Source organism: Pangasianodon hypophthalmus, chromosome 21 (assembly GCF_027358585.1).
Source record: "Pangasianodon hypophthalmus isolate fPanHyp1 chromosome 21, fPanHyp1.pri, whole genome shotgun sequence".
Lineage (NCBI taxonomy): Eukaryota > Metazoa > Chordata > Actinopteri > Siluriformes > Pangasiidae > Pangasianodon > Pangasianodon hypophthalmus.
Window position 1 is genome coordinate 14,027,031 of NC_069730.1, and position 13,008 is coordinate 14,040,038.

The 13,008-nt window shown below is 37.9% G+C and overlaps 1 protein-coding gene across 1 annotated transcript; it reads right to left on the reverse strand.

Annotated features, from left to right (window-relative positions):
* Positions 1-104: 104 nt before the first annotated feature.
* On the reverse strand, positions 105-11,651 carry napgb (N-ethylmaleimide-sensitive factor attachment protein, gamma b). The gene is made up of 12 exons (XM_026925218.3): positions 11,487-11,651; positions 11,093-11,160; positions 9,662-9,746; positions 8,413-8,430; positions 8,283-8,313; positions 7,968-8,077; positions 7,389-7,455; positions 5,160-5,230; positions 4,874-4,952; positions 3,172-3,251; positions 2,703-2,832; positions 105-2,438 (listed from the first exon to the last, which is right to left on the reverse strand). The coding sequence occupies exons 1-12, from the start codon at positions 11,540-11,542 to the stop codon at positions 2,301-2,303; spliced, it is 933 nt and encodes a 310-aa protein (XP_026781019.1). The 5' UTR covers positions 11,543-11,651; the 3' UTR covers positions 105-2,300.
* Between the last annotated feature and the right edge of the window lie 1,357 nt (positions 11,652-13,008).

Consider the following 13,008-nt stretch of genomic DNA (forward strand, 5'->3'; position numbering starts at 1 on the left):
TGTATAGGTGTTGAAATGGAAAATATTTCATGGATTTGTGTTATCAGCCTACTCCTGCTATGAAACTCATCTTAATTTTCAAGCCACACAAGAGAAAGACCAGGTACTGTGCACCAACAAAGGTGTTTATTGCTGTGCATACACTAATCGTCATCATCATTATCATCAGCATCATCAGAGGAATGTATTAGACACAGAAGAACCCCCTTCACATCAGGATTGTTTTATATGATTCTACAGCCTCATGTTTTTGGTGATCTGAAAGGATAATAACTATTGGATATGCATTGTAGGAATTTCAAAGCACGGCTTTACTCCTAAAAGTCCGCCAGGTTTCAGTGTTAAACAGCTGAACAGTGTTAAACATCACGTCACGACTGTCATTGGTCTTGCTGTAAACAGAAAACATTGTGTCAGGATTTTAAAACGCAAAAATGACATCCTGATAGCTATTTCTAAAACTGTGCATTTTATCAAAGACCTCCTTTTGCCTAATGAATGCAGCTATACAGACAAGAGAACTGATCCTAACTTTAATTTTAACCCAGGTTTCCTAAATTCATTTCAGCGCACAGATGTTAACACACATTTGGTACTCTTCGCACTCTGACAGTGTAGGAAATCACAACGTGTCACTGACAGACGAGTCAGCTCTTTGACTCGGCTCTTTTAGGTGAACCATGAGAGCCAACTTGCATATATATCATATCAATTTATCAGAATAATCTTCTTAATGCAGCACAGACAGGTACAGCAGGTACAAAAAAACATGAATGCACAAACACTTACTGTAGTCGTTAATGCATATTTGTAGTGCCTTACTGATTAGATTAGATAGATATTGCAAAGTGTATTGCTGACTAATGTTATTTTGTTAATTAGACGGTAGAGTAAGATTTCATAGAACAATTTAAGCAAAGAGAGTCGACTGATATTGTTGAGCTGAACCAAATAATCAGAGTCACTGAAAAGACCCGTCATTAATGGGAAATCAAGCTTAAATTTACATGTTCATTCTAAATATAATTGGAAAGAAATGTTTAAAGTATTTGTCATTAATAATGGTAGCTCACTGGGAAGCTTGCTTAATTAAATATTACGCATTTCTAGCATTTGTGCGCAGTCATATTTTTTCTGATAGCTATACATTAAAGGGATAATTGACAAAAAGACAAAGACAAAAAAAGACATCAGTTAGCACTGGCCGAGTTCAAGAACACAATGAATAAGTTACTGTACACCACGTCATTTACATATGCCTGCATAAACCACGTCAACAATTTGATATTCACAATGATACAGGATACTGTACACATGACAACACATAGTAAGTAACATAGTAAATATAAGATGTACGTGATAAAAGAAATTTTGGTAAATAAACTAATAACATAAAAATAGCTTTTGTTATATTTTTATATTGATTGAAAGGAATACTCCAGTATTTTTTATTCTGATCTCTACCTACTGTATATTTCCTCAGACCAAAATTTCTCTACTTTTCCCTGTCCTAGAAACCCTATTTAGTGAAAACTCACTTATAACGGAATAAACATTCTCAACTATATAGCTGAAATTCAAAAACGACACCTGTTACACCTTAAAAATAAAGAACGTAGCATGAAACAGTCTTAGCAAAGCTGGTATGTCATTTTTAAAATGTCATTTTCCAACATTTTAAAATACAATAAAAACTTACTGTTTACTTGTGCTTTCTCAAAGGTTTTGTGGTATCTGTAAAGCTGTAAATGCAGCCTTTCTGTGCTTAGAAGTCATTAGAGCATGAACACAAATTTTTATCTCTGCAAAAGTAGTCTTATCTCTGTGAGGAAGTAAGAAAATAGAGCTTAACTGACAAACTTTAGACTGAAAAACTTGAGCGTTGTAGAAAAATAAGTATTTCATGTTAACATGCTTACATTTTAAGTGAATTTCAAGTAAACAGGTTTTCTGTTTTTTTTTTTTTTCTTATTACAGGGAAATTTCTTGCTTGTGGTAATCATACATATGTTACAGATTGAGAGATTGGGCTAACAATGCTGAAGTATTCCTTTCTCATTACAGTGAGCTTCAAGAGTATAGACACTCTGCACAGAAAACAAAGTCATTCATCAGGATTTGGATGGAATGGGAAAGTCACAAAGTATATATACACCTATATGTTTTGTTACTCTCGTACACATTCTCTATAGAGAAATATATACTCTCTCTTCTCTTCTCTTCTCCGTCACTCTCTTTCTCTCTATTGTGCACATACTGTGCGCACTTGGTGCATAAGTGCTGACGTTTCCCAGATTAACTTAACACAGTCCTCCTTCATACTCGTCCTCTTCCTCCGCAGCCGGCGCTCCTGGAGCGCCCTCCTGTGGAGCGCTGGGAGATTTCTTCTTCTTCCCCCCTCCTCCAGGTACTTTCAGAGAAATGGCCAGCTTTGCATACTGTCCATAGAGACAAGACCAGAGCACTGTTAGTCATGTCTTGTGCATTACACATAATGTTTTTAAAGACTAAGTAAGCAATAGAACACTTGGGGGTGTGTGATATAGAAACGATAACGTATTAGAATGAGAATATTAATATAAACCTGTGACCTGTTGCCTTGCAGCCAGTACTACTCTCAGAGAAAATGAATACCAATATACAATGCAGAGTTCTGTTAAAGTCTTTTGTTTATGTATGAGATTACGGATGAATGCACTCACGTCGTTGTCCATGTACTTGAGAAGAGGTGAGTTACACACACGAAACACCTCATCTTCGTCTTGCTCGTCGTAACCCGCCAGTAACGTCTCCATTGCAGCACAGTCCTCGCTGCCGCTGAACCCAGGAAGACTAAGACAGGAAGCAGAGGTGCACATTTGTAAGTATTCCCAAATACAGAACAGGAATCAATCACATGGACCAATCACATCTGTGAAAGTTAATACACAGCTTAATGATACACAGCTTCCTGACGCAACACTGACAGCAACGTTTCGTTATCTTCGAGAATAAGGACAACAGTGCCTTCTAGTGAGCGACACACACAATGTTTACATTTTTAAGTCTCTACAAAATTTAATTAAAGGTAATCTCTATCACAGTTTTTAATAGCGATTTGCTAAATCGACCGTAGTGACTCTGTAGCTACGAGGTAGATCAAATATAACAGGGTTATAAAGCGGTTCATACCTGTAACTCTCTTTCACACACTTATCCGCTGCTACAAAGTCGCCTCGATGGAGATGGACCAGCACTTGTGCTATGGTTTTCTACAGGCAGAACCACATGAAGCAGAGCAACAATTACAGGTAATAATAACACAAAGAAAATTATCTATATACCTTGTACCTGCACTCATTGTCCTTTTTATTAGATGCATCTACCATATCTACTGCATCTACTTGCATACAGTACTGTGCAAAAGTCTTACGCACATGCAAAGAAATGCTGTGGAGCAAAGATGCGTTCAAAAAGAATGAAATTAAATGTTTCTACATTTAAAAAATACTATAAAGAGCAGTAAACAGTAATAAAAGAAACAAAGTCAATATTTAGCGTGATGATCCTTTGCTTTAAAAAAAAAATAGTACTCTCAGGTACAATTAGTTGCATAGTTGCATAGTTTTATAAGGAAATGAGCTGTAAGTGTTACTGAGCATCTTGCAGAAGCAGCCACAGCTCTTCTGGAGACTTTGACTGTCACACTCACTTCTTATTTTTTTCATGCAAAACCCAGCAGCCTTCATTATGTTTTTTTGTCTGAAAAGTGTCTCTTACATAATATCCTGCTTTCTTTACTGACATACAAACATTTTTCTGTAACATTTAATTTTGTGCTGGAAAACTAATGTTTGGAAATCTAAAATGCTTTTGTACTGACTTGATAATGTAGAAGTCAAAAAAAAATCTATAACAAGGTTTGTACTAAAAAAAACAGGGTGCCTAAGACTTTTACACAGTGCTGTATATTATATTTTTTTTATACCTATTAGAGTTGTTTTATTAAACATAGTGTAATTACCATTCATATTGTTATCTACTCAGTAGCTACTGCACATATACACTGCCCATAGCCTTATTATTTGTTTACTGTATATACACAGTACTGTGCAAAAAACACTTACAGCTCATTTCCTTATAAAACTGCACTAACTGTACCTGAGACTACTATTTTTTTTTAAAGCATAGGATCGTCACACCAAATATTGGCTATGTTTCATTTATTACTGTTTACGGCTCTTTATAGTATTTTTTGTAATATAGAAACATTTAGTTTCATTATTTTTGAAGGCATCTTTGCTCTACAGCATTTCTTTGCATGTGCTTCAGACCTTTGCACAGTAATGTTCATTTCATCTTCAACCAGCACTTTGTTAATTTCCACAATGCTACTATTTGCACTTCTGGTAGATGCTAAACTGCATTTCATTGCTGAGTATCTGTACTGTGCAATAGCAATTAAGTTCTATCTATCTATCTAGATCGCTTTGTATGTGACTGTAGATCATCTGCTGATGTTTATTCTGACATGGTAGTGTGTGTGGTGCTGATATGAGCTGGGGTTTAAACAAATCAAAGTCACTGCTGGATTGAGAAACAGTCCAGCAATTACAAACAGCCATCCAGCAGTGTTCCTGTGGTCAGAAACTGGCGACACCGATCAGTGGTCAGACACTGACGAAGGGCCAAGTAAGACCAATTGTACAATTGCTAACTGTACAATTATGTGCACCAACAAAGCAGGCATGTCTCATAAAGTGATCAGTAAAATACAGTAAAATGTTTAAAAATGGCCCACACACTCACACGTCCATGTTAGTGTCAATACTGTCTAAAGGTGGTAATAGGTGCTGTTTGATGCACTATACCCTTCTCACACATAAAAGTGTACCTTAAAGCAAGTGGGGTAATTCTCAATCTCCTTGTACATGTTTTTCTCTTTCTGCAGAGAGACAGCTGCCTCGTCCAGCCTGTGGAGCAGTGAGACAGGTATGACAGAAGACGAGATGTACTGCATTATCTCTCAAAGTTAAGAGGCTAAAATTAGTCGCAGACTCTGTGCCAGTCTTAATCGTTTACAGGAAAAAGGCAAAGAGGACAGATGGAATGGAGCACAGAACGGAAATGTGACTGTAGGTCAGACCGGGTCAGACTCACAGACGCCTGCACACACTCACCTGCGCAGTCGCACCAGAAGTCTGGAGGCTTTTCCCAGCAGCTCTGCAGCCTGTCTGAGCCGGTCCTCATTCTGCAAGTGGAGGACAAACAAGGACATTCATAAAGCTTGTGAAACGTTTGCGTTTTAAGATTTGCCAAGTGATGCTAAATACCAATTATAATTAACAGTAGGAGCAAATATTATATATATATAAATATTTTTGCTATTATGAATAATACAAATAAGGGGGGACCCAAAAATTCCCTGAATTGTTATAAAACTTATAGCATTTCTCCTTTAATCCTTTTCAAAATACTCTCCTTGTGATGCAATACACTTGTCCCAGTGTTTCTCCCATTCCTGGAAACATTTCCTGTAGTTATCTTTTTGTCATCATGTCTAGAACCTCCTGATTTCCTCCACGGTGGAGAATTTTTTCCCCTTGCCTAAGCACTTCAACATAAAATCGCTTAGGTGCGGACGCCACATTCAAATTTTACACTGAAGTGCTTAGGCGTCAACGGGGAAAGCATCGGGAAAAAACATCCGGAGAAGTGGTGCACTCAGCACTGGATCCTGCACCAGGACAATCCACCTGCACACACTGCGCTGTCAACCAAGGAGTTTTTAACCAGAAAAACTCACATCCACTGTATTTGCCAGATCTTGTTCTTTGTGACTTCTTTTTGTTTCCGAAATTAAAGATGAGACTGACGGGGAAGAAATTCGCCACCATGGAAGAAATCCAGAAAAAATACACAGGAGGCTCTAGACATGATGACAAAAGATGACTACAGGAAATGTAGGAGCATTGAAACACTGGGACAAGTGTATTGCATCACAAGGAGAGTACGTTGAAGGGGATTACAGGAGAAATACTGTAAGTTTTATAACACTATATATATTTTTTTTAACAATTCCGGGAATTTTTTGGTCCCCCTGGCATGATATCACATAGTGATATAGTGATATAGTGTAGAATTTTAACCACTGAACTGTCAAAATCTCTGACAACAAGATAAATAATGAATAAAATGTAATGTGGCACGCTATTACAGGAAAATAATCAACAGTGGCATGGTGTCATGCAGCCTGATGTGAAGCAAAGTTACTGTTCTCACCCTGAAGTTGATTATTTTCCTATAACAGCACATCACTTAAAACAACTGTTTCATTCCTCTGATACCACAGCAATTTGCCAATGATTACAATTTTTTATTTATTAAAGAACAACACATCACAATTTTTTCTGCTGTATTGTTACATTTAATGTTGTTGAATGTACGCAAAACAAGTTCGTTCCTGTTATCAATCACATTATGGCAGCTACAAACAGTCATTTCCTCATCAGCTTCTCTTTTTCTCTACATTGAAGTGAATAAGACAAAAAAATGCAGCTTTTCATGTTACTGAGAACCAGGAAAAGTGCAAACTGCTGGGTTCTGAAGACTTTCCCATGGCACAAAACTTAGTGACTGTTGCAAAGTGCTGACACTGGAGACTCCTTCCATAAATGTTTCATTACAGAAACTTCACCTTAGCAATAATTAGTCGTTTTTCTTTGTCTTATACCACCACTTTCGTTAAACATGTCTCTGTGAATGAGTTGTTACTACAGAAATCTATAGTCTAATGTATTAGAATGCATTAAAGCGCTTTCATATAAACCTGTGATTTGAATTAACTTGACTGTTTTATACGACAGTTTGTTCCAGTCCACCAATTTGATTGGTCGAACTGCATTCCAAGGGTGCTTATATTTAGTATAACCACACTGGGACGGTTCAGTGTGTGTATCACTCTGCTTTTCTGTGTTCGCCACGTAAAATTCCACTTCCTAGTTCGAAGCAGTTACTACAGTAGAGTTAGTGACATCATCAGCGAACATGGCAAATGATACATTTTTCATGAATATAACCTTTGCCTTAAAATATGAAAGCTTGTCGGAAGAAGGGAAGCTAATTGCGCCGGAACCATCTTTAACGGGAATGTACAAATCAGTGTGAGCTAGCTAGTTCACGGGCTTGTAGCTTCTTTCGGATCTATTTTCACTACCAGAGCAAAAGTAAACAAAACATTTGGCCATATTGTGTCCGAAATGTCAGTTACTCTATATTCATTTCTTGCTTATAGAACTGTTGTATAAAAGCAATATAGCGTTCGCAATCGTGTGGTTATACTGAATACCTACACATCACTGCCGTCCTGATATTCAGTATAACCGCCCTCTTATAATGTGTCATCTTACCTCAAAAACAGATGCTGCTTTCTGATACAAGTCCACTGCTTTCTCCAGATCCACTGGTTCTATAAGTCTGTGAGAAAGCAACCTGGTAGTTAGGTACAGCCAAAACAGCTGGGAAATATTACAATACAATTAAATAATAAGATTTGTTCATCACAAATTGTGCTTTTCTTAACTCAAGACACAATTTCCAGCCAACATATTGGAAGGCAATGGTGAATACATAATGGTGAAAATCTAATTTTTCACTTACTGTAACCATGTGACTATGTTATTGCCTCGTTTCAGAGTCAAAATGTATTCAGATATAGAGTGTGTGTGTTTTTTTTTTTTTTTCATTTTTCTTATACAGACAGGACTATTTCATTCATTTCACAAGAAGGGGTGATGATTCAAATATGCGCTGCAGTATGCCTAATGCAACTGTCACAAGCTTCCAAAATTTGTTACTTTGGATATTCTTTTCACAAAATAAAACAAAAAATCTAAATTTTGGTGTGTGTAGATTTTAATCGTTTAATCATAAATCTCTTCTTCTGGATTTAGAGGCTAGGGAGTGATGACCGTCATGCTGTCACATACTTGCCGGCTCTGTCCAAAGCCATGCCTGCAGTTCCTGATGTTCCGTTCTCCACGTACATCACGCTGGCTTTCTCAATCAGTTCAACAGCCTCCGAGAGTCGCTTCATATCCTGTAGAAACGACAAATCTCTTCAGTTACGCACACCTGTAACAGCGATTCAGTTCAAAATCTGGCTCAGTGACGTGATTAAATCCAAAAGCTGTTATGTTACAGTGGATAGGCATGCCAGATTTATTAAATGCCCTTACTTACATTAGCATTCACAGCTTTTTATCAGACCACATGTGACCCCAGACTAACAAATGAGAACTCACCTTCAGCATCATACCTGCTTGCTCAATTGCCCTGGAGTCAAAACAGAATTACAAAAATATACAATTTACCAGCATTTAATAAATATTAATGACCAATTTAGTTCCAAATAAAGCATTTCTGAGCACTTACTTTGCAGCATGGAACAATCTGTTTATTAAAGTTAAGTAAAGAACATGGGTTGATGGAATTAGAACAATTCACATTTTGTTTTGAAATAAGCAATTTATTTATCATGCTACTCGCCAGGCTGCTATTTTGTTGGCGAGAACTGAAAGCACCTGTACTGACATCCTGACGTGGGTGAAGAAGCACAAGAGCGACGTGTTGAAATTCTCCAATGTGGTTTGAACCTTTGTTCAAAATTGTGCTACCATGACCCCTTTTTAGTGCATATGAAAGGTCCTGTCTTATTCGCAAAAGCTACTTCTCTTTAAGTTACAAAGAGAAATGTGTCTTGTCATGTTACCATGCATACCCAGAAGCCCTCTGTTCTAAAGACTTTCCCTATGTACTTAAAGAAAAACTTACAAGTTTCAGCTTTACCTCTGACCTCTGAAGTGCTGACACTGGAGACTCCTTGCAAAAATGCAAAATAAACATCTCCTCCCAGAAAAATGATCAGCATTTACATATACTGTACACTATATGGCAAAAAATGTGTGGACACCTGACCATCACACTGATATGTGCTTTTTGAATAGTCCATTCCATGTGTAGTCCCCCCTTTTGCTGTTATAATAACCTCCACTCTTCAGGAAAGTCTTTCCACTAGATTTTAGGATTTCCGCATTCAGCCACAGGAGCTTTAGTGAGGTCAGGCACTGATGTTGTGTGAGGAGGCCTGGGGTTCAGTCAGCGTTCCAGTTGATCCCAAACGTATTCAGTGGGGTTGAGGTCAGGGCTCTGTGCAGGACACTCGAGTTCCTCCACATCAACCTTGGCATACCATGTCTTCATGGAGCTCGCTTTGTGCACAGGAGCACTGTCATGCTGGAACAGGTTTGGGCCTCTTAGTTCCAGTGAAGGGAAATCTTAATTCTAGAGCACACAAAGACATCCTACAGTATACAACTGTGTGACGAGTGTGATGTTCAGGTGTCCACAAACTTTTGGCCATGTAATGTACATTTTTAACCTGTTTATGAGGACCATCTGCCATACAAGTCCGTGTGTACGTTGTTACTATAGAAATGATACATATTATCAGAACGAGTGCATTCATATAAACCTTGCAGCTGGCACTATTTTCAGAGCTGCTGTTAAAGAAAATTTATCAACACACATTCTGACCAATCGGAATTGAGAATTAAACAGCACTGCGGTATCTAATATTACGCTACAGTTAGGCAGCGTGGTCACAGCCGTGGGAAAAGGATACGCTTTGTTCTCCGTGTGGTACTCTGCCTCCTTCAGGTACGCATCCTTTGCTTGCTCGAACTGCTTTGCATTTTTGAAAGCCACAGCTGTGAGAAAGGAACGGCAACTTCATTTAGTCCAGTGATCCACAACTAATAATCTAAACAAATAATTAAGGACATCGAGAACTACACAATTTAGAATTGTTCCTGCTCCCACACACGTGACTCAGCTTTCAGAGGCTTGACAATGATGTCGAATCGGAGGACACTGTGTGCACTTCCTGGTTGATTTATTAGATATTACAGTGCTTTCTATTGTGCCGATACAGCTTGCTGGACACAAATCTTTTTTTCATGCACAGTTTGACGTGTTTAAACCCCCAGAAATGCCTGATACACTCATACTAACGAGAATGAACCACCACCCAAATAATATCTGATATCCTACGGTGTACCCTTTCCACTGGTGGATGAGGTAGAAGGAGGCTGACCTTGTGCTTAGAGACAGATGGACTACAGCGACCACTGAGCGTAGACACAAGGTCAGAGGCGTAGCTACAGGGCAGGCAAGTCAGGCCCCCGCATTCTGAGAGGGCCCCCAAGGGCTGATCCTTTAAATAATCAGAAATTTTCATCTTATAATGCAAAGCAACATCTCAGCAATCCCACTTGTGGGGTGCTATCTCTTTTGAAGACTCGTTTATGCTTCTGCGCCACCCCTTCACACTCGATTCGTGCAAGCTTTAAATCCTGAAAATGAAAAGGACATAGGCTACCTATCTGGCAGCCAGAAGCGCAAGACAAAACAAGAAGAAGAGGAAAAGAGGAAACTGGACAGCAGTAGAAGTGATGGAGATAATGGTGAATGAGTTAGGGATAATTAAAGACAAACAAAACCACATCTTTTTGTCCAATTTCAGTTTTATTTCACCTTATTATTTGCAAGATGAATTATTGGTAATTAGTTAGCTAGGGTTAGCATGTTTTTGCGTAGTGTTAGCAGTTCTTAATGTGGGCTGAAATGTAATAGGTGGTATCGGGAATGATGCACACAACACCGGCGGTTACCGACTGCCAAGTATCGGTACTGTGTCTCTCGCTCCTGCGAATCAATACTTTACGTTAATTAATACGTTAGTTAATATTAGTTAACATTAACTAACAATGAAAATACTTCTCACTGACGTTTGATTTCCTGTTTGTAAAACACAGCATGAAGCTGTAAAAAATAAACACAGTATGTTTTGTTAGATGTGTTTTGAATACTTTTAAATGTACATTGTATAATTATATCTCCGGGTAACATGAAGACATGATAAGAACAAAAATCTGTCTGAAGGGCCCCATGTGTTTATTTTGACCAGGGCCCCTATATAATCTAGGTTCTTGTCTGCACATGGTGCTTGGACATTTAGTGTGGATGTCATCAGCTGTGTTATTATTTTGCTCACCAGCTTTAGCCATCTCAGATGCGGCTCCATCATAGTCCGGCTTCCACTTGGTCATGCTGGTCTTTAAGCTTCAGAAAAACACTGGAGATGTTAGACATGCCTATATCTGAATGACCTACACACATCATCTACTCCTCAGCATCACTGTGACCTCAAGAGCAACATCACTACAGCTGTCACCAGGGCAACCGCGAGCACTACACTGCGCATGCGCTACACCGATTATAACCTATACTAATGTTAGACAATGAGATTACAGTTACTGCACACACATGAATGACGTAAGATGCACCTGGATTCAGCAAACTCGGTTAGTACACTGCTAACTGCTAACTGCTTATGCCATTCAGGCTTGGTATAAAGCTATGAAATGATATAATTGTTCTTTTGTCACCATTTCTCCGCTTTGGCGATGTGTTCGTGTGCCTCGGCTATCTTCTGCGCTGCCATTTTGTGAAGAGGAAGCAGTGAAGGATGAAGAGCAGCGCAGGGAAGCAGGACTCTGCTCACACAGCTCTGAGGGGATGAGCGCGCTCTCCTCACCCCCCCACCCGCACTGGCTACCTACGGCAGCCCGAGAGGCCAAACTGCTGCGGTTTATTTACACATTTGCTTAGATATTATTAGAAGCACTTTAACCTAGATACAAAATATTTCTTTAATATTTTTAATTAGGTTTGCATTGTCCCTATGTGTTTGTAATGCTTGCAGACTCCACCATCTACTGATAAATATAAACAAACAAACAATAAATAAATATCCTAAAGATAAGTTATCACTTCTATAATGTTTACATCTCTGTGGGGTTTTATATTACATGTGGTCTCTAAAGTTTACACATTGCAAGATTCAAATAAATAAAGAAAGAAAGAAAGAAATAACTGCTGCATGTCCTAAAGAAAGTAATTCATATGTACCAGTATCATTTCTATAATATTTATATCTCTGTGGTTTGGGGTTTTATATTATATGTGTCTCTAAAGTTTACACATTACAAGATTCACATTAATAAATAGCTAGATACACTAGATAGATAGATAGATAGATAGATAGATAGATAGATAGATAGATAGATAGATAAATGCTGCATGTCCTAAAGAAAGTAATTCATATGTACCAGTATCATTTCTATAATATTTATATCTCTGTAGGTTTTATATTATATGTGTCTCTAAAGTTTACACATTACAAGATTCACATTAATAGATAGATAGATAGATAGATAGATGCCGTATGTCTTGAAGAAAGGTATTTATATTTGCAAATATCATTTATATAATGTTTAAATCTCTGTAGTCTTAAATGTGTTAACAGTACAAATTGGCATTATATTTCTTTTACATAATAAGGGAGAAATAAAGTTCTAAAGTTAAAAAATGTCATTTATACATTTAATTCTCCCTTGTAAAAAAAATCATAAATGATAGCTCTGAATATTAATTACTTTCTTTATATAATAAGGGAGAAATAAAGTTTTTTTAAGCCATTGGGAAATTTTAGAATTCAAAAAAAAATTTGAATTCATACAAATGACTCTTTTTGGTGAGTGTGTTTTGAAAATCATTTCTGTCTTGGACTCTTAAACAGACGATTATTTGACAAAAAAAATAAAAATAAAATTAAAAATTAAAAAAAGCCTTGGTAATTATTTCCCACCCATATTTTGAATGATCCTGCTTCCTGAGTCTGGATTGGCTAGTAGCCCTAATCTCGTGCAGCTCATGACCCAATGAGTGGTGAGTTTACTAGTATTTATCCAATCCTGTTACATTAGGTGGGATTAGTCGCAATGCGGGTTGGACAAACATGTAACGGGACGCGAAACGGGACGGAACCGGAAGTCGCGATGACGTAACGACAGTTCTCCTCTACCTAACACCAGACAACCGCGAAGAGGAAAAAACTTTGTCTAACTC

Coding starts and splice junctions, on each gene's coding strand:
- napgb (XM_026925218.3), bottom strand. CDS start 11,542: ATGGCAGCGCAGAAGATAGCCGAGGCACACGAACACATCGCCAAAGCG. Junction 2,833..3,171: donor TGTGTGAAAGAGAGTTACAG/GTATGAACCGCT, acceptor TTCCTGTCTTAG/TCTTCCTGGGTTCAGCGGCA. Junction 2,439..2,702: donor TCAAGTACATGGACAACGAC/GTGAGTGCATTC, acceptor CTCTATGGACAG/TATGCAAAGCTGGCCATTTC.